The sequence below is a fragment of the Camelus ferus genome, chromosome 9 (assembly GCF_009834535.1).
Source record: "Camelus ferus isolate YT-003-E chromosome 9, BCGSAC_Cfer_1.0, whole genome shotgun sequence".
NCBI classification, from domain to species: domain Eukaryota; kingdom Metazoa; phylum Chordata; class Mammalia; order Artiodactyla; family Camelidae; genus Camelus; species Camelus ferus.
The window spans coordinates 35,744,842-35,765,477 of NC_045704.1; the positions used below are offsets into that span (position 1 = coordinate 35,744,842).

Sequence of the window (20,636 nt, forward strand, 5' to 3'; positions counted from 1 at the left end):
AGAACTTTTTAGTCCTTCTGGGTTTCTATTTTCTCCCCACATCTTTAAAAAGCTGTGGTGGGAACAGAACACTTCATTCAAAGAAGGCCCTGAAAAGCCCTTTTGTGCTGCATCAATTCCGGGAACCAGCTCAGTATTCTCTGAAAGAGAAAAGACTTGCAGAAAAGCTGGCATCCTTGGAACCCTGGAGGTCAGGTCCTCATTAATTAGCCACTGGCGTCTTTGCCTTATTAGTATGCAAACAGAGCTTCTGCTCCTCCAAGCTCCCCCTTGACCCAGCTCCTGCAGATGTTGATCTTAGAGGCAGGATTTTTTCCCTCCAGCATTTGCAAGGAGAGCTCACAAATGGACTTCTTCTATCTGGGGAGGAGCCTGAGGATGGTATTTCCAAGCATCAGTCCTTATCTCAACCATGCCCGCATTATGGACAAAGCCTGGGGTTTCAAACAGATACACGGGGGTTCAAATCCTAGCTCTGCCCCTTCTTGGTTGGATGACCTTGGCAGATGACCTCTCTGAGCCAGTGTTCTCATCCCAAATATGGATTTACAATAGTACCTACATTGCAGGTGAGATGCTGGTGTCTTGGGCTGCGGAGAAGGTGCAGAAAGAGCATTTGAAGATCACAGTATACATAGTCATTGGCCATGCTTTCCTCTAAGGAGATGAGACTGAGAGCAACCAGAGTTTGGGAATAATTCAATCAAATCCTAACATTTTCTTTTGGGTTGAAACTTAGCAACTTCTTACTACCCTATTTCTCTCAAGGTAAAAAATAAATAAATAAATAAAAAATCCTTGCCCTGGTTCCTAAGACCCTTGTAAGCTGGACCTTGTACCCTCCTAACCAGCAATCCACCACTTGGCCCAGGGTTCTGAGGCCCTGGAAGTGTGGGCCTCAGTTAAGGTCTATGAATACTTAGAGCGCCCTCACTCCTCCTCCAGCCTCTGATCCTGGAGGCTCCCTCAACCTGGAATATTCCTCCACTTGTCTCTCCAGTCTGTCTAACTCTTGCTCAACATTCAGTTTTCAGCTGAAGCATCACTTACTTGGGATGGTGGTGGGGTTCCTGAACCCCGCCGAGATGGATTATTTGCTCCTATGACCCCCTGCAAGTTCCATTTTGTAACAGGTGCTTGCATATGTAATTTCTGGCTCCCTGTTTTCCTTGCTGGGCTGCAAGTCCCACAAGGATGCATTCCTAGAGTTGACACTGTGACTCCCTGTGACTGTAGGAAAGGAGCTCTCCTGGTCTCTGGGCAACGACTGAAAGGGAACAGAAAGGAAGGAAGGAAAGGACAGGCTGGTGGGGAAGATAGGGATATATGGGGCAGGGGTGGGGCGCTTCCTGAAATCTCACAGCATTTCTTATCTTGGGAGGATCCCCTGGAGATGGAGAGGGGACAGAATGTGTCCCCTGGTGGCACTTTAAGGAACAAGCCCTTTGAAATCCCCTTCTGAACTTTGGTAGGTACTTTGCACTTGGAAGCTTCAAAGTCATTTTCAAATTCTAATTACCCGACACGATATAGCCCCAGGGAACCACCAAACTTGGCCTTAATCCTCCTATTTGCAAATTAGGATAACTGAGCCTCAAAGTTAAAAGCTTGCCTGGGGCCAAAAAGGAAATCAGCCTAAAAGGCTGCTCATTCCTCAGGAAGCCACCAGATGGAGTCAGCGCTGGAAGCAGAGAGTACCTGGGGCCTCAGTTTCCCTACATGGGTGCAGGGACCCTCCCGACTCTCCAGTTCCTTAATTCTCTACTGTGGACTTACCCAGATCAGAGGCCACCAAGAAGCAGCACCCAGACAGGCCACATTCAACCCTCAAACATGTGCTGTGATGATCTCAATGTTTAAAAAAAAAAAGACTTTTTATAAAAATCTAGATTTGAGAGTTCTCTTGAAAAATCAAAATGTTTGGCCATACTGGCTAAGATTCCGTTTTCACATGTATAAGGCTGTCTGGAACTGAGCAGTGACTGTCTCCTTTACACAGGGTATGTGTTCGTCAATTTACCACAGTCCCCACTGCTCCCTCTTGTCTCTTTCCTGACTCACTTCTCTCATTCACGAAACCTACTGAGCCCTGTAGACATTCAAATCACAACTCTTGAAGTGTAGCTTCCCCCTTAGTCACTACCTCTAGCTGCCCTAAACTTCTCTGAGTTTCTTGAAAAAGCCAAGCTCTTGACAGCCCCAGAGCCTTTGCATCTGCTGTTCTTGCTGCCTGGAACATACTTCCCTCCACAAGTCTCAGCTGAAGGGTTACCTCCTCTGTCTGAATTGGGTTCCTCTTAATGGATCTGTAGTTATCTCTCATATCACGTATCACAACTTGTAATTATTAATGGGTGTGTTTATTTATTTGCTTTTGTCTCTCCTACAAAAATATAAACCCCAAGAGGGCAAGGATTCCTTGATATTATTGATTGCTACATCTGCAGCATGCAGCCCAGAGCCTGGCCCATCTTATGAAATTGGTAAGTATTTGTGGCATAAATGCATGAATGACCCCTTGAATGCATGAGTGGGATTCTGCCAGGCCCATGGGCATCCATTCAATGACAAGGGGCCAATCTTCCCTGTCTTCCTGCAGGATTGGTAAGAGAATGCCATTTTCCACACCTCCCTGTGGGATTCACTCAAGCCCACATTGTGCAGGCACATGTGTCCCCTTTTCCCAGAAGCTCTGGGATGAGAGGTGAGTGAGAGCACTTAGGGTATTTGCATTCAAACCTGAGTACATTTGTTAGGCAAGTACAGGTGACTAACATGATCAAAGGGATGATGAGATGACAGAGCTACAAAAGGAGGCTTGGTTTGCGTTAAATCTATAAAATGCAAAGGGAGGATGATGGACCTCCAACCTCAACTATTAGACGAAGGAGAGGTCTCCCTTGAAGTTTAAGAGAGTTTAAGGCAAAGAAAAGCCACATACACGCACACACACCCCAACCTACTTTGCTCAGAAGGATCTTATGATCTTTTCTACCCCAAGGTAGAGGTAGGATGGGCAAGAATAAAAACAGTTTTAAGCAGGTTTCAGATTGCTAGGTGACAGGTCTATGGCTGGGTTGGAGGTCCATTTACAACTGTGTGGTCAATAATTGGCCAGTGTTGCATGAATAAGTAATGGCATGAACGTCAGAGCAGCATTCCTCTCCTGCAAGTGGCCACCAGACCCTGGTCAAAGCAAGGGTGCTGGGCTCCACAGAGTCAAGTGATCATGTATTTGATGCTTCTAGTCTCTCCAGGCTGCACCTAACTCATGCTGACAGAGTGCATCTTCTAGGCTTGAGGGTCAGCCACTCCTACAGGATGAGCCACAGGGAGAGAGGATGGTGAAGATGAAGTAGGTTTGGCATTTCATGATGGATTCATGGGGGGGGGGGGCAGTCCCTAACAAGGACAAAGGGATGAGGTGGCATGAACAGGAATCACCAGGATCTGATCAACAATCTGCTCCTGAAATCTCAAATCCCAGGGGGAATAGCTCCTCCCCGTTGACCATCCCCCAGCTTCTCCTGGCCTCCTGCAGCATCTCTTCCTCTATTCCTCAGTAAAACAAGAACGGTCAGCCAGAGGACAAATGTGGCTGGAAGCTAGGGGCAGTGGAGAAGGTTGTTTGTGTGAAGCAGCAGCTGGATTCTGCTCATTACAAAAAGGACTTTGCTGAAGATTAATGCTCCCCAAAAGGGGATAGGCTTTCTCCAAAGGTAATGAGCTTCCTGTCTCTGGAGGAGTACAAGTGAGAACCCAGAGGCTATTTTCATGGCTCTTATAGGTGGGATTCCAGCATCAAGGACTGCCTAGATTCTTCACTGAGTGGTCTTGCATGGCCTTCAGAGGGAAACGATTCAGACTCCCTGACATTATATGCAAATTTTTTCTGGGGAAAAATCTTTTTTTTTTCCCTGGGGAAAGCATTGATAACTCTCTTCAGCTTCTCAAAAATGTTTATGATTCAAAAAAATTAAAAATCACTGAGAGGACATAGTGAGGTCACCCTTTCCCAACCCTGGGTGCACATCAAAACATCTGAGGAGTTTTTAAAAAAAATAGGAGACCCTCCCCAGATTCCCCCTCCAAGCCCACTGAATCAGAATCCCTTAATATCTGTGTTTTTTAAAAGCTCCCCCTGGGTGATTCTGATGCCCTCAACCAGGGACCCATCTGAAGTCTCTAAAAAACAGTAACCAAAGATCTCGATGAATTTTCAGGGACTCTGCACTCCTGAAGCTTTAGGATTCCAAGACAGAGGTTAGTTAGACAAAACCGGACCCTGTGGGCTGTTCTGGCCTATAGGTGTGTTTGTTCATGAGGAGAATATTTTAAAATAACAAATAAATAATTGTGATCAATGTTCAAAAATTGGAATATTTCACACACAAAATCCAGTTTTTTAGTTTTCCCTATAGAATCAGAAGAGACAGCAAAATTTGACCCTTATTCCCAAATCCCAGGATTCAATAGAACAGTTAGCTACAGTCCCCACCACTCTATTATTATCATCCGTTCACTGTGCTATTATGCACTAACTACCTAGGCCCTGAAGTCACTTGAGTTTGAGACCCCTATTTGAAGTTTTCCTAGAAATTCACCAGCTTGGGAGATCCTACAGTGATTCCCAAATTGAGACAGGGGCCATCTGCTCTCAGCTCAGCTGGGAACTGAGGGGCCTCAGGTCCACACTTTCCCCAGCCCCCTGCCTCTCCCCCTGCTGACATCCAGGAGTTGTCCTGTCACTCCAGCACTGGGGCCAAGGACTTCAAAGCCAAACAAGATCTGAATCGAACTGGCACTAATCCTCTTCAGTCTCGACCTCTTTTCTTCTGCCAGGCAGAACCTTCCCACCTCTGCTCGTTTCCTATTAAAATTAACAAGCGTTGCAGGCAGGCATCAAAGGCAGGGTTGTGCCTTTAATATTCTAGGCAGGCCCAGGCTGTGATCACAGCCCCTGCCCCGCCCCCTTCCTCTCTTCCAAATGAACTGGAGAAAATGGTTCAGCTGGGCATTCCAGAATCAGAACACTGGCCATCCTCGTCTGTTTGATATTTGCACCAAGGAAAATTCCAGGGCCAGCCAGTAGAACATTGTCATAGCAATTTTCTTCAAAGTGCCCCGCAAAAACTGGCCAATTATTCTTAAGAGGTACCTTTAGAAGAGTGTGTTATTATCCCCATTTTACTGGCAGGAAAACTGAGGCCAAATGGCTTGCCCAAGGCTACAGAGAGAAAGAAGGAGTTGAATCAAAGCAGTGGCAGTGTAAATCTATGTCTGTCTGAGGCTCACACAGACCTGTATCTGGCCCAGGAATCCTAGCACACCTTGGCGTTCCTGCCCATCTCGGTTTGTGGCCACCCTCCTGGTTCTCACGCTGGGTTTCCCAGAGCTAAGCAAAGACATTAGGTCAATAACCCCACAGGTGCTGAGGGAGGCGACAAGTTCTGTCATTAACCCCTTCACAACACAGGAAATGACTGCCGTGTACAATTATTCTCCTCTATACAACACTCAAACTGTTGTCTTTGTTTATTTTCTCCTTAATGTTAATTGGGGATGATCTGATTATTTTCAGAGAACTATGTACTTATATTGGAGAAACCAACAAATTCAATAACTGGTACACTAAGGTTCTGAGTTACTAGTGAGATCTCTGCGGGCCGGGGTGGGGGGTGGTCTCTATGGTTTTAGCCTTGGTCCCTCTATCTGAGAGGCCTGTTCTGACAGAAGGCCCCAGGATTTTGGAACTGGAGAAAATACTGGCAATCTGGTGAGCCCACCGTAGGAGAACACGCTGCAGGAGCTGCAGGGCCTGGGCTGCTGAATTCACCCCCACGTCTTTGGAGGAAAAGCTCAGCTAAAAGGGCCTGCAGACAATTAACAAGTAGTGAAGTTTCTCCAAAAAGTGGCTTTGATCCCAATGTTATAGACTGCTTTGAGGGGATGCTGGCTGAGGGGGTTACCCCTCTAGAAATCTTAGAGACAGTATCCTCCAAATAGCTGTCTCTTCACCAGCACCTGGATCAGAGCTGGTAGAAGCCCAAGTAGCCATCCAGCTATGGACACCTCCTTATTGTTTTGGGGAAACTGAGGCCCAGGACAGGGAAGTGAAGTTATGAGTGAGCGATGCCAGTGAGTGAGTTTAGAGGACTCAGCAGCCCTGACTCCCAGGCTGGTCTTCTTGCACTAGGAGGGAGAAAAGAAGAAAGAAGAGAAAAAGTGAGATATGAGAGGATGAAGGGGGAATGAGAGAAGAGGAGGAGGAAGAAAGGCAAGCAGAAGAAGGGACGGGGAGTGAGAAGAGGCAGAGGGAGAGATGGGCACAGGCGGCACCCTTGTTTATTTCCCCACCTGAGCAGGCGGGTCTGTGATGCTCACCAATGGTTTCTTCTCTGGTGTCTCAGCTCCCCAATTACACAATAAAGCCTTCCTCTTTGTACCCTTGGGTGAGGCGTGTGGCACCGTGTGGGGCCCTCAGTGGTTGCTTAACCCAAGCAGTTGATTCTGTGAATGATCTGACTCCATAGTCACCTAAAAGGTTTCACAGGCCCTGGGAGGTTTTCCTCCCCAATTTATCACCTGGCCCGGCTGATTCGCACTGTGGATGGAATGAAGGCTAAGGTATTTCCCCTGTGGGGCCTCAGCCTCCCAATCTGTAAATGGGGCTGGGATTGAGACAAGGTTTGGAACACACTATGGCCCTTATAGCTCTGGCATTCTAGAATTACGTTAATCCCAGGAGTTCTTTCTGCTTCCCTCCTTCTTTTCCAGGAATTCCTGAGAAGCGTTACAGAGCAAATCCAGAACTCCTTGCTAGGAATCAATTTCAACCAAAAGGAAGTGTTCCTAAACAAAGAGGATAAGATGCAGGCACCTAAGCTGAGCTTTGCCGACTTGGCCGCTCCCCAGTGGGCTTGCAGAGGACTTGAAGGCTGAGGGTGCAGCTCTGGCAGCGCCCCCCTCCCCCCAGTGGCCTGCCTGGGTCTACACCAAGATGTTCATCTTCTTCATCAACCAAGGTCACTCTGAGCCTCCTGAAGAGGGAAATTATTAAAAACCAGGAATGGGGGAAGACAGAGACATGCCATGTGTCTGAGAAAATGACATACAGACTGATCCCAAAGTGGGACTGGTTATTGCTGTGTCCCACCGAGTGACCGTAGAATGCGGCATTTTAGGAAGAAGAGAGGGTCACAGAGAGGAGACCCGTGGGGCCAAAAATCTTATGATAGTACGCTCGGCCTCAGGGGTAATTAGGGAAACGAAAATCAGCAGCCAAGGAAACACCATCTCATGTCTGTCATACTGGCAAAAATGAAGTCTGATAATACCAAGTATTAACTGAAGTATTAAAGGCCATGGAAAATCAGGCCATTGAGTACATTGGTCATGGGAGTGTAAACCCCTGTGGTGAGCAATTTAGAAAGATCTAGTAAAGCAGAATAAGCATGTCCACTCCCAGGTGTGCCCCCCAGAGAGACTCTGGCACATTCCACAGAATGAAACACGTGGGTATTCGCTGCAGTAGTGTTTGTGATGAGAAAGTGGAAATATCTAAATGCCCATCAACTGGGTACACTGTGGAATAGTCACATAATAGGATAATATAAATTAGCTGAAAATCGTACATTTCAAAATGCTAATCAAAAAAAGCCAAAAACATTGTAAAAGTCTACGTAGAGAATGATGTCATTTTATATAAGGCTTATAAACCTGTAAAACAAGGCTATGTAATTTTTATAGCTACCTACATATGTATTAAAAGTAGAAAAACATGCACAGGCGTGATAAACACTTCACGAAACTGGCTCCCGGGATTGGTGGTGGTGTAAGAATGAGATATGGGAGGTTCACACAGGGAATTTCCACTCTGATTATTTTGTTCTTTTAAAAATTGAAATAAACAGGACTCAATATCTGATAACGCTGGAAGTTTCTGTACTTAACTTGCTATTCTTATGTCTTTGAAATCATTCAGAATTTTTAAAATAATTTTTTGAAAAGAAGAGAAAACAGGGAAATGCATTGGGCCTGAGTTCCACCTGGGATTCCAGGGACAGTTCTGTAAGTTCCTGCTGCTCCCTTGGGCAAGGCCACTAATCTGGAAGGCAGGGCTTGTGTTCTGTGGTTTTCCTACTGGTTCTAGCTGTAACAACCCCCCAGTCCCGAATAAAATCATTATAAGAGGGATGGGGGCGGTGCACAAGACAAAACAGATTTTAAAAAGAGGATTTGCCGTATTTATATAAGGAGACGGGGACACAAATGGGACCTAGCATCCCATCCACAGCAGCCCCTGCAATACATCTCCATGAAGCCCTGGGGCTCTGAGCCTGCACAATATGAAACCCCTAGTCCAGCCCACACTTTCCATGAGGAAGCCTGAGGGAATCTAGATGGGAAGAAATAAAGGACTGAGACTAGGGTGAGGCAAGGGAGGCACCTCGGATGCAACACTTAGGGAGGATTCACTCCCAGGGTCGTTCAAGTGCCACCCCGCCCTTGGGTGTCCTCACAGAAACCCTGCTCCCCTCCTCCTCTTCTGATAGCTATGCGCTTGCTCATTGCCCCTCCTGGAAAGCAAGCTCAGTGGGACCAGGCCCTGTGTCTGGCTCACTTAATCCATCCAGAGGGCTAGCCTGGAGCCAAGCACACAGTAGGTGCTGAATATGTTTGCTGAATGATTGATTAAGGGAAAGAAGGGAGGGAGGGAGGGAGGAAGGAAGGAAGGAAAAGAGGGAAGGATGAAATAAGGAAAGATGGACGGATGTGAGCCTCCTTCCCCGTCTCCAAAGCTTGCCTCTGGGCTGCCAGCCAACCTGGACTAGCCACTTTGCTCCTGGGGGCAATGAGTGTGGGTAATTACTCTCTTTGGCCTTACTCATCCTTATTCTGGGACCGTGTGCAAAGCGAAGGGTTTCACTTGCCCAGTGGGTACTGAATTACAGCTGTGGAGCGGGAGTTCTATATAATTAACCAGCAGCCGCAAGCCCTGGAGAGTCTGTGAAGTCTGCCCAGTGTGCAGGCGATTAGGCACTGGGCAAGGTGGCTCCTAATTAGCCGTGGCCTGATTTTTACAGGCCACAGTGCTGGGACCCACCTCCTCCCAGGCTGGTTACACACAGGCTGTGGGGGTTCTTTACCAACACTCCATGAGTAGAAATGGGGGCCAAAAAAAGCAGAATTCTGCGTGTGTGCATATTTTGGTTGGGGGGAGCATATTTCTTAGAACTATCTTGAGAGACAGCAGACCCAGCCTCTCTGGCATGTACAGCTTTTTCAATCTCCCTGTCTGTCTGCCTGTCTGTCTGCCTCTCTCTCTCTCTCTCTGTCTCTCTGTCTCTCTCTCTCACACACAAACACACACAGATATACATTGTCACCTTAGGTGATGGAACAAATCTCTGGAACAAAATTTATTTAAAGGAAACACGTAGAACCTTAGAGTTTGTCAAAATCTACAGAACCTCTTCCTGATGATAAGATCTTTAAAATCCCCTCAGCACAGCCCTCAGAACTTGGATCACACAGAGGGGAGAATCTTGTTAGCCCAGCAGGGGAGGTAGGGGAACTGCCCCTGCTCCTCTCAACCAGCCTCCCATCCTGAAGCCCTGCCCGCCAGGGTTCGGGACTCTGTGTGGTTGTTCACCCCTGTGTGTCCCGCTTCTCCCGGCTGGACATGGGCAGATGTGGGATTAAGATGTTTGCCCTTTATGTTCTTCATGGCTTCCTACTTGTCCTTTGAGCTGTCTACTCTAGCATCTCCTGTCTTGCCCTTGCCATCTCCCTTCTAAAGATGACCAACAGATGTTCAGAGAGGTGACAGGCCTTGCCAAAGCACAAGGGTGTAACTCCAGGCATATCTGACTCTTTATCAAGCTGCCTATAAACATATCACTCCCTCTAACCATGAAATCTTAGTAATACCTACCATTCCGCAAGCACTTGGTGTATTAAATGCCTAATCTTTTTCATTTTCTCTTAATCTTCACCACAGCTCCATGAGTAGACCAAGTTATCCTCATTTTATAGTTGAGGTTCACAGAGATAAAGGAGCTTGTCTGAGCTTGTATGGCAAGCAGATAAAGGAGCCAGAATTGGAGCCATGTGTGAAGGACAGCAGCCCTTATTCTTCACCATGCTCATTCTTGCTAGAGTGTGAAAGGCTGATGAGATGTGCACAGTTGGTGGAAGAACGACTAGACCAGGGCTCACTTCCTGGGTGTTAATGGATGGTGAAGCTGGGAGGCAGGGACATGCAAATAATACCTCAGTGAGGTACCATAACACTTCTTTGCACTTGTCAAGTGGGCAGACATTTCAAAGTCTGAACAGAGGAAGTATCAGAGGAGGAAGTGGGAAAATGGTGACTCTTGGAAGTTGCTGGAGGGAGTGTAAATTAATACAGGGTCTTTGGAGAGCAATTGTCCCCTTTAACCTAGCCGTCCTCCTTTTAGGGGTGAGTGAGTCTTGTATACTCATATACATGACATGAATGGGGATGTTCCTTGTAGCATTTTTATAATAAAGAAAATGTGGTAAAAGGGCCCAGGGCAAGGGCAGATGCAAGAAAACCAGTTAGGCATTGAGTGCTGTATCTTCACCGGAGGTGATGGTTACTCAAACCAGGTGGCAGCCATGGAGGCAGACAAGATGTTCAGAGGATCTGGTTAGAAGTGATGCGGGGAGCAGGAGCTTCTTTGGGAAATTTGAGATGCAGTTTGAATTCCACGTGGAGATGTTGAGTAGCAGCCAGAAATGTGAGCCTGGAGTTCAAAAGAGAGGCCCGGGCTGGGGATGTGAATGGGGAGTCACTAGCACATAGATGATGTTTAAAGCCATGAGCCTGTTAATTTTTTTATGTCTTATAAATAAAAGAGCTGAAGCAAATATGACAATATTGACAGTGGTGGTTGTAATACTATTCTTTGTACTTTTTTAGTATGTTTGAACTTTTTAATAATACAATTAATGATTAAATAGTTTAGAAAACCACAAGACTCCAAACTGCTGAGCAGTTCTGTCGTGAGTGCCTTAGACCTAAAGAGTGGGTGCTGGCAATGAGCTAAGGAGCCAGGTTCAAATCCCCGCCACCAGCAACCTGAGCTCAGTTACCTGGGGTGGACCCTCTCTCTCTGGGCCTCTGCTTCCCCATATGGACAAGAAGCTGGCCTGTGACATCTCAGGGTTCTTACAGCGCTGACCATCTAGTTTCAAGCTGGTGCTCCTAGGGCATGTAGGGCTTTGATTTTGTTCATCCACATCTTATGTCTAGTCCTACAGAGGAAGCCATAAATACCAATAAGAGGGCCTTGTAGAAAGGAGGGTATAGCTCAGTGGTAGAGCACATGCTTAGCATGCATGAGGTCCTGGGTTCAATCTCCAGTATCTCTCCATTAAATAAATAAATAAATAAACCTAATTACCCCCCCCCCCCGAAAAAATTGGGGAACTCAGAGACTAAAACTCTTCACAATATTTACTGCTGATGAATGCATCCCACTCAGGACCCAAGGGACCAGTTGAAGAATAGTCTCTGAGCTGGAAACATACAAATGGGTGGGTGGCTGAATCGATCTGCCAAGTTGTAAGAGACGTAAATGATGATAATAATATTAATAATGAAATAATGATAATATTTATGTGCCAGACTCTGAACCTAGTGCTGAATGCATCCTCTCATTTAGCCCTCACAGCATTAGTGCTATAGGATTATGGTTTTCATCAGCCAGTCTTTGCAGATGAGGAAACTGAGGCTCAGAGAGGTTAAGCAACTTGCCCCAAGTCACACAGCAAAAGAGGAGGGATTAGAACCCAGGCAGTATGACTCCAGATCCCAAGCTCTTGACCACTCTTGGTGAGTGACAAGGTCCTCTAAATCTCTTCAGCAAGAGCCAGAGAAGACAGCCTGGATGTAACTCTGTTAATTGAGCCATTTATTCATCAGCAGCTCATAAATATTTACTGAGCACTGACTGTGTTGCAGCACTCAGTGTGCCTGGCCGTGGGGATGCTGAGATTAATAAGTACAGCCTCTGCTCATGAGAACCTTGTAGTCTAGAGAGAGGTCAGTTTATAAACCAGTGTAATAAAACCAATGGCTCCAGGCTGCTCCTGGGGAGATGTGTATGTCCAGAGGGGCCCTGTATGGGAAGGATGGTGAACCCAAGAGCAAAACACAGACTAGCTTGTGGAGTGGCAGCACATGGCCTTTCTCTGCTATCACCACCGTGGCTGAACCTCCAATCCCAGACCATGAGTCCTGGGATCTCTGGGTACAGAAACAGTAGGTGTTTAGCTCTCACCTTTATAGGATGGGGGAGATGAAGACCCAGTCATTTTAGGTTAAGAGGGGAAGTGTTAGCTGCTCCTTTGGAACAAACTTTTCCTTCTTCTGAGAAAACCACTTGAATTTTCTCACGTGGAGGCCAGAACTGGAGAAGGAGTATTTAGACCTCAGTGGCTCAAAGGGACAACCACTGCTCTGTGACCACAGAAGAGCTGCTCAGGCAGGACTGCTGCTCTGTAGAGCAGTTCTTACCTCAGAGGGGAGCAGCAATGGAATTTAGGAGATCCACAAAACCCTTGAACTGGTAGGGGAAAATGTTGTGTATTTGTGTATTTTTTTTCTGGGTAGAGCTTTCATCAGATTTTTCAAAGGGCCCCTTGAGTCCCCTGAGAAGGTTAAGGATCACTTCTTCAAAGAAATACAGTCATCCTTCAGTATCCACAGGGGACTGGTTCCAAGACCCCAGGGGATACCAAAATCCACGGATGCTGAAGTCCCTTACAGAAAATGGCAAATACAGTCGGGCCTCCACAGCCGTGGGTTCCGCCGCCACAGATACGGAGGGCCGATTGTATTGTCTAAGAGTGGATTTAAGCTGTGCCCACCAGCCCCTGCATGTTCTTGTGGCAGCGTGTGTGTTCTTATTTTCCTGCTGCCGTGCACAGATCAGGAGCCGAGAGCCCAGAAGATGGGCAGGAGGGGAGGAGGGGCACGTGGATGCGCTTCCCCAGGCACTGGACAGCCTGGGTGCAGCCGACACAGAGTCAACACAAACTCTACTGCCCGATGCCACACATGGTCTTTTCTACCTGCACAGCCCAGAAACTGGGAAATATCCTCATGCTTGGGGATTGGATTTTGATATTACCATTCAGTTGAGGCCTTAAGCAACATCGCAGTGCCTGTCATCCAAGGAAGAGGCAACTCCTGGCCCAGAGAATGAGGAGGGAGGAGAGATGGCTTAGATTAGGGTGAAGGAAAATCCTTTCCTTTCTCTGGGCTCACTTGGTATGGCCAGACTTTCAAGGCATTTATATCTGTTTCAGGGCACTCCCAAGAGAGGTGCAGGCAGGAGTGGGAGAAGCTGGCCCTGCCAGGAGATGGGCTGCAGCTGGGCTGGGAATGCAGGCCTAGCTAGACGGATCCAGCCTCTGGTCTTTGAAAGCAGTCCTGCCTGGTTGTGGGTTTCCAGGGCTGAGATGTCCTTCTGCCCTTCTGAACATTAGCTCTGTTTTTACTCGCCCTTGGCTCCCCAGTGCCCAGCACAGTGCTGGCCCTTGAAAGGTGCCAAATGAATGAACATGCCTGGATCCCCTACTAGGCTGTAAACTCCTTTCAGGCAGGGACCACTCGGGATCCCTACAACGTGGCCCCAACCTACCCTCCCCAGTGCCCTGATGACCACAGGGCTGAATCCCTTTCTCCTCATTGGAAGTTCTCAGCTCCAACCCATGGTTCCATGGGTCAGACTGAGGCCCTGGTGGTCCTTGTGGATGAGGATGGAGACCCCACTAACCTACAAATGGGAGGAACTATCTCCATTGGTTGTGGCCAGGCCCACTTCTTTTATGGCCTTTCTGAATGGTGACAGCATCTTTCAGCAGAGGTCTTCTGGACCCACATGCAAGAGATTCATTCACTCATTCATTTGTTCACTTACATTTTCACTCACTCCCTCACTCATGTCTCCAGTCATTTGGCTATACATGTGATTCATTTACTCTTTCAACAGCCACCAAACGTGCAGAATATTGTGTGCATATAGAAATGTTTTAGACACAGGTCTTGCCCCTGAGAGCTCCCAAATTGGGGCGAGGGGTGTAAGAGCCATGAACACAAATAATCAAACAGCAGAGTAAAAAGTAGTAAATGTCACGAGAAATGTACAAACATATCACCGAAGCACCAGAGAAGAAGAGATTTCTTCCATCTGAGAGGGGGGAGAGATCAGAGGAAGCTTCCTGGAGTAAGTATAACCAGCAGCAGCACCGGAATTTCTATATGGAAAGTGGGGTGAGGATGGCAGCTTGCGGGGGAAGCTGCATTGTCTGGCGGGCACTTTACATAAGACTGAAGAGTAGTCAGCTGCCTAGATCGGAGAATGAGGTTATAATGGAGATTGGGGGAGGTGGTTAAATCTCCCCAGAGTCTCCTCTTGCTTCTGCCACCCGAGAAATGGAATTTGAGCTCATGCCTCAGTCAACGAGGAGGATTTATTTGGGTTCAGTGTGACAAGGAAAGGATGAACCCCTAACAGAAGCAAAGGCCTGGAGGAGGGGAAAGTTCAAGGCAAGGACAGGGAGACTGGAGTCCTCAGGTGTCAGGGGAACAAGAAGAAGGGAGTAGTGGGCAGGGAACTTGGAAAGGTAAGTTGAGCTTGGAATGCAAAGTGAAGATGTTTGGGGTTCATTCTGCAGATGGTGGGAGCCATAGAAGGTTCTGGGCAAGAGAGTGACATGGCCAATGCTGTTTTCAGGGCTGTATCTCTGAGGCAGTGAGGAGAATGAGGAGGAGGGTGTGAGACCGGAGGAGGGTGTGAGACCGGAGGAGGCTAGTTCCAGGCTAGTGCCCTAATGGTCAGGGTACAGAACAAGGGTACAAGTGGAGAACCCCATACCACCTGACTAAAATATTTAAAAGTTGTAAATCAAATTAGCAAACAAAATAGGTTCTGCCCTCCTACCTCGACAAAGACAGCTTCATTGCAACCTGGAACATGGAGGTGCCGGGAGATCCACCCCATGGTCCCACCCCAATCTGTGGCCCAACTCCCCAGGCTCCCCACCCCTAGCTCTTCCCTCAGCACACCCGTGGGCACACAGCCCACACGTCCAAACTGTGTTTGCACCCCCAGCGAACAGCCACCCCTCAGGCCTAGAGGGACACACACTGGCTGCACATCTGCCCCTGGAAGCCTGGGGAGGAGGACTGAGCAAACCCTTAGAAGCAAGTGGGCTTGGGAAGATAGAAAATTCCAGAATCCAGAGGGCTCCATGTGTGGTCTAGAAAGAGAGCTTACAGGCTCTGGCTGGGCACATGCCCCTGACTTTTGAAAGCAAGGCCAGGAGAGGGCCCAAGGGGGCCTTCTAAAGCCTAGGGCCCAGAATAGGGGTCCCCACATGCCCATGGTAAGGGCTTTCATAGTCAACCAGGAAGACAGAATGAGACCTGGGCCAGGGCAGGAACAGCCCCTGTCAAGGAGGGAACAGAAATGGCAGATGATAGAATGGGTACGACTTGGGGAGGGGACACAGGTGGCTCCTAGTCAGAGCACTGTGACTGCCACGTGAGCCTGAGCCTGGCTTCCTGACACCTTGGCAGGTGGGCAGGTACAGCCACCAGAATGACTGTACTGCTCACCTGCTCCTCTGCCCTCCTTTTGCCTGCTCTCCCCAACCCCCAGACAGTGGCTGGGCCGTGTGCAGGGCGTCTGGCCCCAGGGAGAGGTGGGGTGAACCCAAGTCTACACCCACATGGCTATAAATAGGGAGCCTTGAGCAACTGCTCACTCAGCCTCCCTTCCCCAGCTGTGACAGCATCAGAGCCTCTCAGACACCTGGACCATGGACCCCGGGGACTGCACCTGCATGTCTGGTGAGTAAGGATGCCCACCCCAGGGTCCCATGACCTCTCACCAGCTTCCTACAGGGAGCCTGCAGGACTTGGATTAATTCTTCTCTTCTTCCAATTAGAAGCACCAATGGGGTTTATCCCAGACTGGCCACCTCTGGGGCAGCTCCTATGCTCTGTTGGGTACCAGCTTGATTTGCTAGAATTAATAGCCTGGCTTAGGGATGACTGTGGGAGGTACCTAGTAGTAAGACCCTGCGGGCAGCCACCAGGGCAGGGGAAGAACTCTGACCCAGAACAACCTGCTTTTAATCCTTTGCTGCCATTCACTCCTGACACTGATTACTTCCGGGCCTCAGTTTCTTCATCTCAAAACTAGAGTTACTCATCGTCCCCAGCTGCCCACCTCCCAGGGTTGCTGTGAAAGTGCATCTTAAAGCATTTGCAGATGTCAGAGGAGTTATTAGAAGCACAGGTGGACCTCCAAGTCTGAAACTGCTTAATTCCATGGACGCATGTTGGCCAGGAGGAAGGAAGTTTGGGTTCAGAGCCATCCTGGTTTTTATGGCCTTGGGAAATAGTATAAAGAAGTCTTACAAGCCTCCTTGGTCCCTAACAGGACATGTCTGTCCCCAAAATTTGCCAAAAAGACAAAAGCTTCCAGCATTTTGAAACTCAAAATTATAGGTGGGATTTTTTCTTTTCCAGTGTAAATGGTCTTTATGACATGGAAACAAGTTGTAGCTGGGGCTCTCACTTTGGGCTTGTTTCTGTCCTTTGCTCTTCCTCCTACCCATTCAGGGCTTCCATCTTGCCTGATACCTTGAAAAGGTGAGGAGGATATTAAAGGCTTCAACAGTCCCTGGGGGACCTTGGACTTGTAGAGTTGGCTTAGCCTAGTGGTTCCCAAGCCAGCTGTGCATTAGAATCATCTGGGTTGCTTTTTAAAAATACTGACCCCTTTTCCCCACCCAGACCTATGAATCAGAATATCTCAAGGTTGGCCTGAGGAATCTGCATTTTAACAAGTGCCCCGGGAGGATGCTGATGCAGCCAACCCAGTTTCCATCTAGGGACTGTGACTAGGGAACCACTGGACAGTCCTTACTGGGGTGATTCTTGGCAGCATCTTCACCCTTTTGTCCAGCCACTGCCCAAGGACAGCCCAGAATCTCTGCCACCGTGATAGCCTAGAGCATGCCTGTGTGCCCCGCTCCACCTTGGTCCTCATATTTGTAGCTCTGTTCTTTTTTCTAGCAGGAATCTGCATCTGTGGAGACAACTGCAAATGCACAACTTGCAACTGTAAAACGTGTCGAAAAAGTGAGTGTGGTGAGCGGGGGCACTGCTGGTCTGGCGCTGGGAGAGTCTGTTCCTGCCATCCTCAACCCTCCAGCCATCATGGGATTGAGGGGGTTCTGGGTGCCTTTTACCCATTTGGGAGGGATCTAAAATAAAAGCTGAGCCCCCAGGGCTACAGCCCACCTGGGGATGAGGGCATCCACTGTGTTTCAGAGGTTTGGATAGGAAGAGGACTGGAGGGGGTTTGAGCCTGCCCTGTGGTGAAGGGGATAGAGCACTGGCCCGGCATCATAAGCCTTTGGATCTGCCACTCTCCAGCGGCCTTGGGCCAAACCTTTCCCCTCCCTGGGCCTCGGGTGGACTTTGAGTGACCCGAGGTCCCTTTATGCTCTAATGTCCCATAACTTCTGGTCCCAGGTTTTTTGCTCATGTAGATCAGAGCCTGTGTGTGGCATGCCCTTCTTTTTCTACTTCTAAGTGGTGATGGGGGAAGTGGTCATATGGGAGAGTTGACCCAAAGCTGATCTGTCCATCTCCTGACCCTTTCAGGCTGCTGTCCCTGCTGCCCCCCAGGTTGTGCCAAGTGTGCCCAGGGCTGCATCTGCAAAGGGGCATCTGACAAGTGCAGCTGCTGCCCCTGAAATGCATCCATCCTCGTGCTGGAGACGAGGTCTGGGAAGCATCTGTACAGTGCGTTAGTCAAGAAGTTGAATGATTGTACAATAGGTTGTGCTTTTTATAAATCTGCCCAAGTCAGGTGTTGGTGATGTTCATGTGAAGTGCTTGGAGCAATAAAGTTTACACTCCTTGTTGTCTGGTGGCTCAGAGCATTGTTTTACCCTAACCCAGCAGGACCAAGAAGGGCTGAGCCTGTGCGTATGTGCCAGCCTGCACCCCTTCTGCAGATGGCTGCTAACCTCGAGATCCTGCCGCTCTACCTGAGGGGTTTCTCCTGCTGCATGAGCTTGCTTGATGCATGCACAGGGCAGGATGCCCCTGGGAACAGCCCTTAACCGACAACAAACAGGAGCTAGTGGATTAATACCACCAACATCTTTATCCTGACAGTGGGATAAATGTGAGTCACGTTCTATACCATCTCCCAGAAGTCCTCAGCAGCACTGAACTCCAATAGCCCACGGAGGTGACCTGCTCATTAACACACTCCTTATTGCTTTCCTTCCTTCCCTGCCCCACTTCTCCATTCTCCTTCTGGGGCTTCCTGGGGTCCCCACCCAAAGAAACTACTTGTATAGTGTCTGCTTTGGGGGTAACCCAATCTCTCCTAGAACAGTGTTGGCCCCGAATGCCTTGTGCGAATGATGCTGTTTAAGGGACTTTAGCCCTGAACCAGCCATGAACAAGTAGGTCTGTGCAGATCTAAAGAAAACCCTCAAGGCCAAGACAATAAGGGCATTAGCTGGTTGAGTTATCTGGGTCCACCTTTAGGACAGGGTAACTGGGCAGAAACGGACCAGGCAAAGCTGGAGCTGTTCTCTGAAGCTCTTGCATTTCACAGAAGTCAATGTAAAGAGAAACTGAGTTCTTTGTTATATCCCCCACCCCCAGCCCCAGACTGCTGACACATGTATCTAGTGCTCACTCCACCAGCACAATTCCAATTAAGTTTGATGATAATAAGAGCTGCCATTATGCACCAGCTAAATGCACCAGCCCCGTGCTGAGCACTGCACACACGTGCTCCCCGTTTAATCCCTGTAACAGCTCTGCAAAGGGTGGGTTGTGTGGAGGAATCCTTGATTTTTTGAAAAAAATTTTAATGTTTTTTAAAAGTGAAGTATTGTCAGTTACAATGTGTCAATTTCTGGTGTACAGCACAGTGTCCCCGTCACGCATATACATTCATATATTTGTTTTCATAGTCTTTTTCATTAAAGGTTATTACAAGACATTGAAAGGGGGGAGGGTATAACTCAGCATGCATGAGGTCATGGGTTCAATCCCCAATACCTCTATTAAATTAAAAAATAATAATAAATAAACCTAGTTACCTCCCCCCAAAAAACAAAACAAAAAAGACATTGAACATAGTTCCCTGTGTTATACAGAAGAAACTTCTTAAAATCTGTTTTTAAAATTATTTTTAAATAGGTCTTCATGAATGGTGTACAAAACACAAAAGCTACAAAGGGTATAAGACTCCTTCCCACCTTTGTGCCCCAGCCCCAGGACAATTTTCACCACTGGTGTCATCTCCCAGAGATATTCCATGGCTGCATAAGCACACTGACATAAAGCGTGTCTCTCTCTCACACACACACATGCACGCACGCACGTACATAATATGTACCCAGGGAAAGTGGGCAAGTGTTTTCTCTCAGAGTAAACTCTCTGCCGATTTTTTTTTCCCACTTAAGAGAGGAGAACAGGTAGAAGGAAGACCCCCTTGTCCCCTTTCCTACAGGATAGAAGGTCTCTAGACAAACCCCCACAAATGTTCCAAAGAGGGCAGTTCCAGCTGCCTACTGGGGGCAAGAGTGAAGACTTCCTGCTGGAGGTGGCACTGGAGCAGGGACTTGAAGAACACACAGGATTTTAAACAGGTAGAAATTGTGGCAGGACATTCCATGAAGAGCTAACAGCTTGAGCGGAGGCGAGGAGCAGGAAAGCCTGGGGTATATTTCTGGGTTAGCATGGGTTCCATTTGGTTGTGAGAGTAGGTGGGGGCCAGTCTCTTCCTTGGAGAGACTGGAAAAGTAGGCCAAGGGGAACTGGAGTCTATCACTTGCTAGTTCCGGATCCTGGAAGGTTTCTGAACAGAGAAGTGCTCATTGAGCACCAATTACGTGTTAGGCAATCTGCATGAAATCTCGTTTAACGCTGTCCATAACCCAGGAGGTAAGGGGTGTTAGCATCCCCACTGAGTAGCTGAGGGGATCTGGGGGGATTCAAACTCATCTGTCTGACACCAAAGCCAGTCACTCTTAAGGACTTCAGTCTTCACTCACTGTGTTTAGGAAGAAGATTCTAGCAGTAGTGTCAGGGTGCTCCAGGTTAGCGGGCAGTGCAGTAACCCCAGAGTGGTCCCTGCAGTTCAGGAGCCCTGAGGGCTTTCTCTGGGTTCCCCAGTGAAAGTGGCCCCTTCCCCCTTCATAACTCCCTCCCTGTGAGCCACAGATGTCTGGCCCCAGCCATGCACAAGAACTTCCATGACAGAGTGACCCTTGAACCCCAACCCACCAGCCTCTGACTCGTGCAGGGTTTAATGACTACTCCCCCATAACCCCCACTGAGGGGAGACTGCAGGCCCCTCTGTCTCTACTGAGGAGTTTCAGCCTCTAGGAACACTCCACATTGCAATCTGATGAACCAGGAATAAACTCTGAGAACCAACAAATTGGCACGGTTGCTGGGGTCATCCTGGCCACCTTATAAAACCTGAAAGAGAGGAGGCAGTTCTTCCCGCCTCCTCCCTCCAACACCCCTCATCCCGCCAATGGCCAAAGAA

General features: G+C 48.3%; 1 protein-coding gene across 2 annotated transcripts; it reads left to right on the forward strand.

Moving 5' to 3' along the window:
* The first annotated feature begins 15,772 nt into the window (after positions 1–15,772).
* LOC102505149 (metallothionein-4) lies at positions 15,773–17,980 on the forward strand. Of its 2 annotated transcripts, none has more exons than XM_006190105.3 (3): positions 15,773–15,889; positions 17,123–17,188; positions 17,717–17,980. In XM_006190105.3, the coding sequence occupies exons 1-3, from the start codon at positions 15,859–15,861 to the stop codon at positions 17,806–17,808; spliced, it is 189 nt and encodes a 62-aa protein (XP_006190167.1). In that variant the 5' UTR covers positions 15,773–15,858; the 3' UTR covers positions 17,809–17,980. The 2 variants fall into 2 exon arrangements, with proteins under 2 accessions (XP_006190167.1, XP_014419348.1); XM_014563862.2 differs by having other exon boundaries at positions 15,787–15,889; positions 17,126–17,188.
* Positions 17,981–20,636: the final 2,656 nt, after the last annotated feature.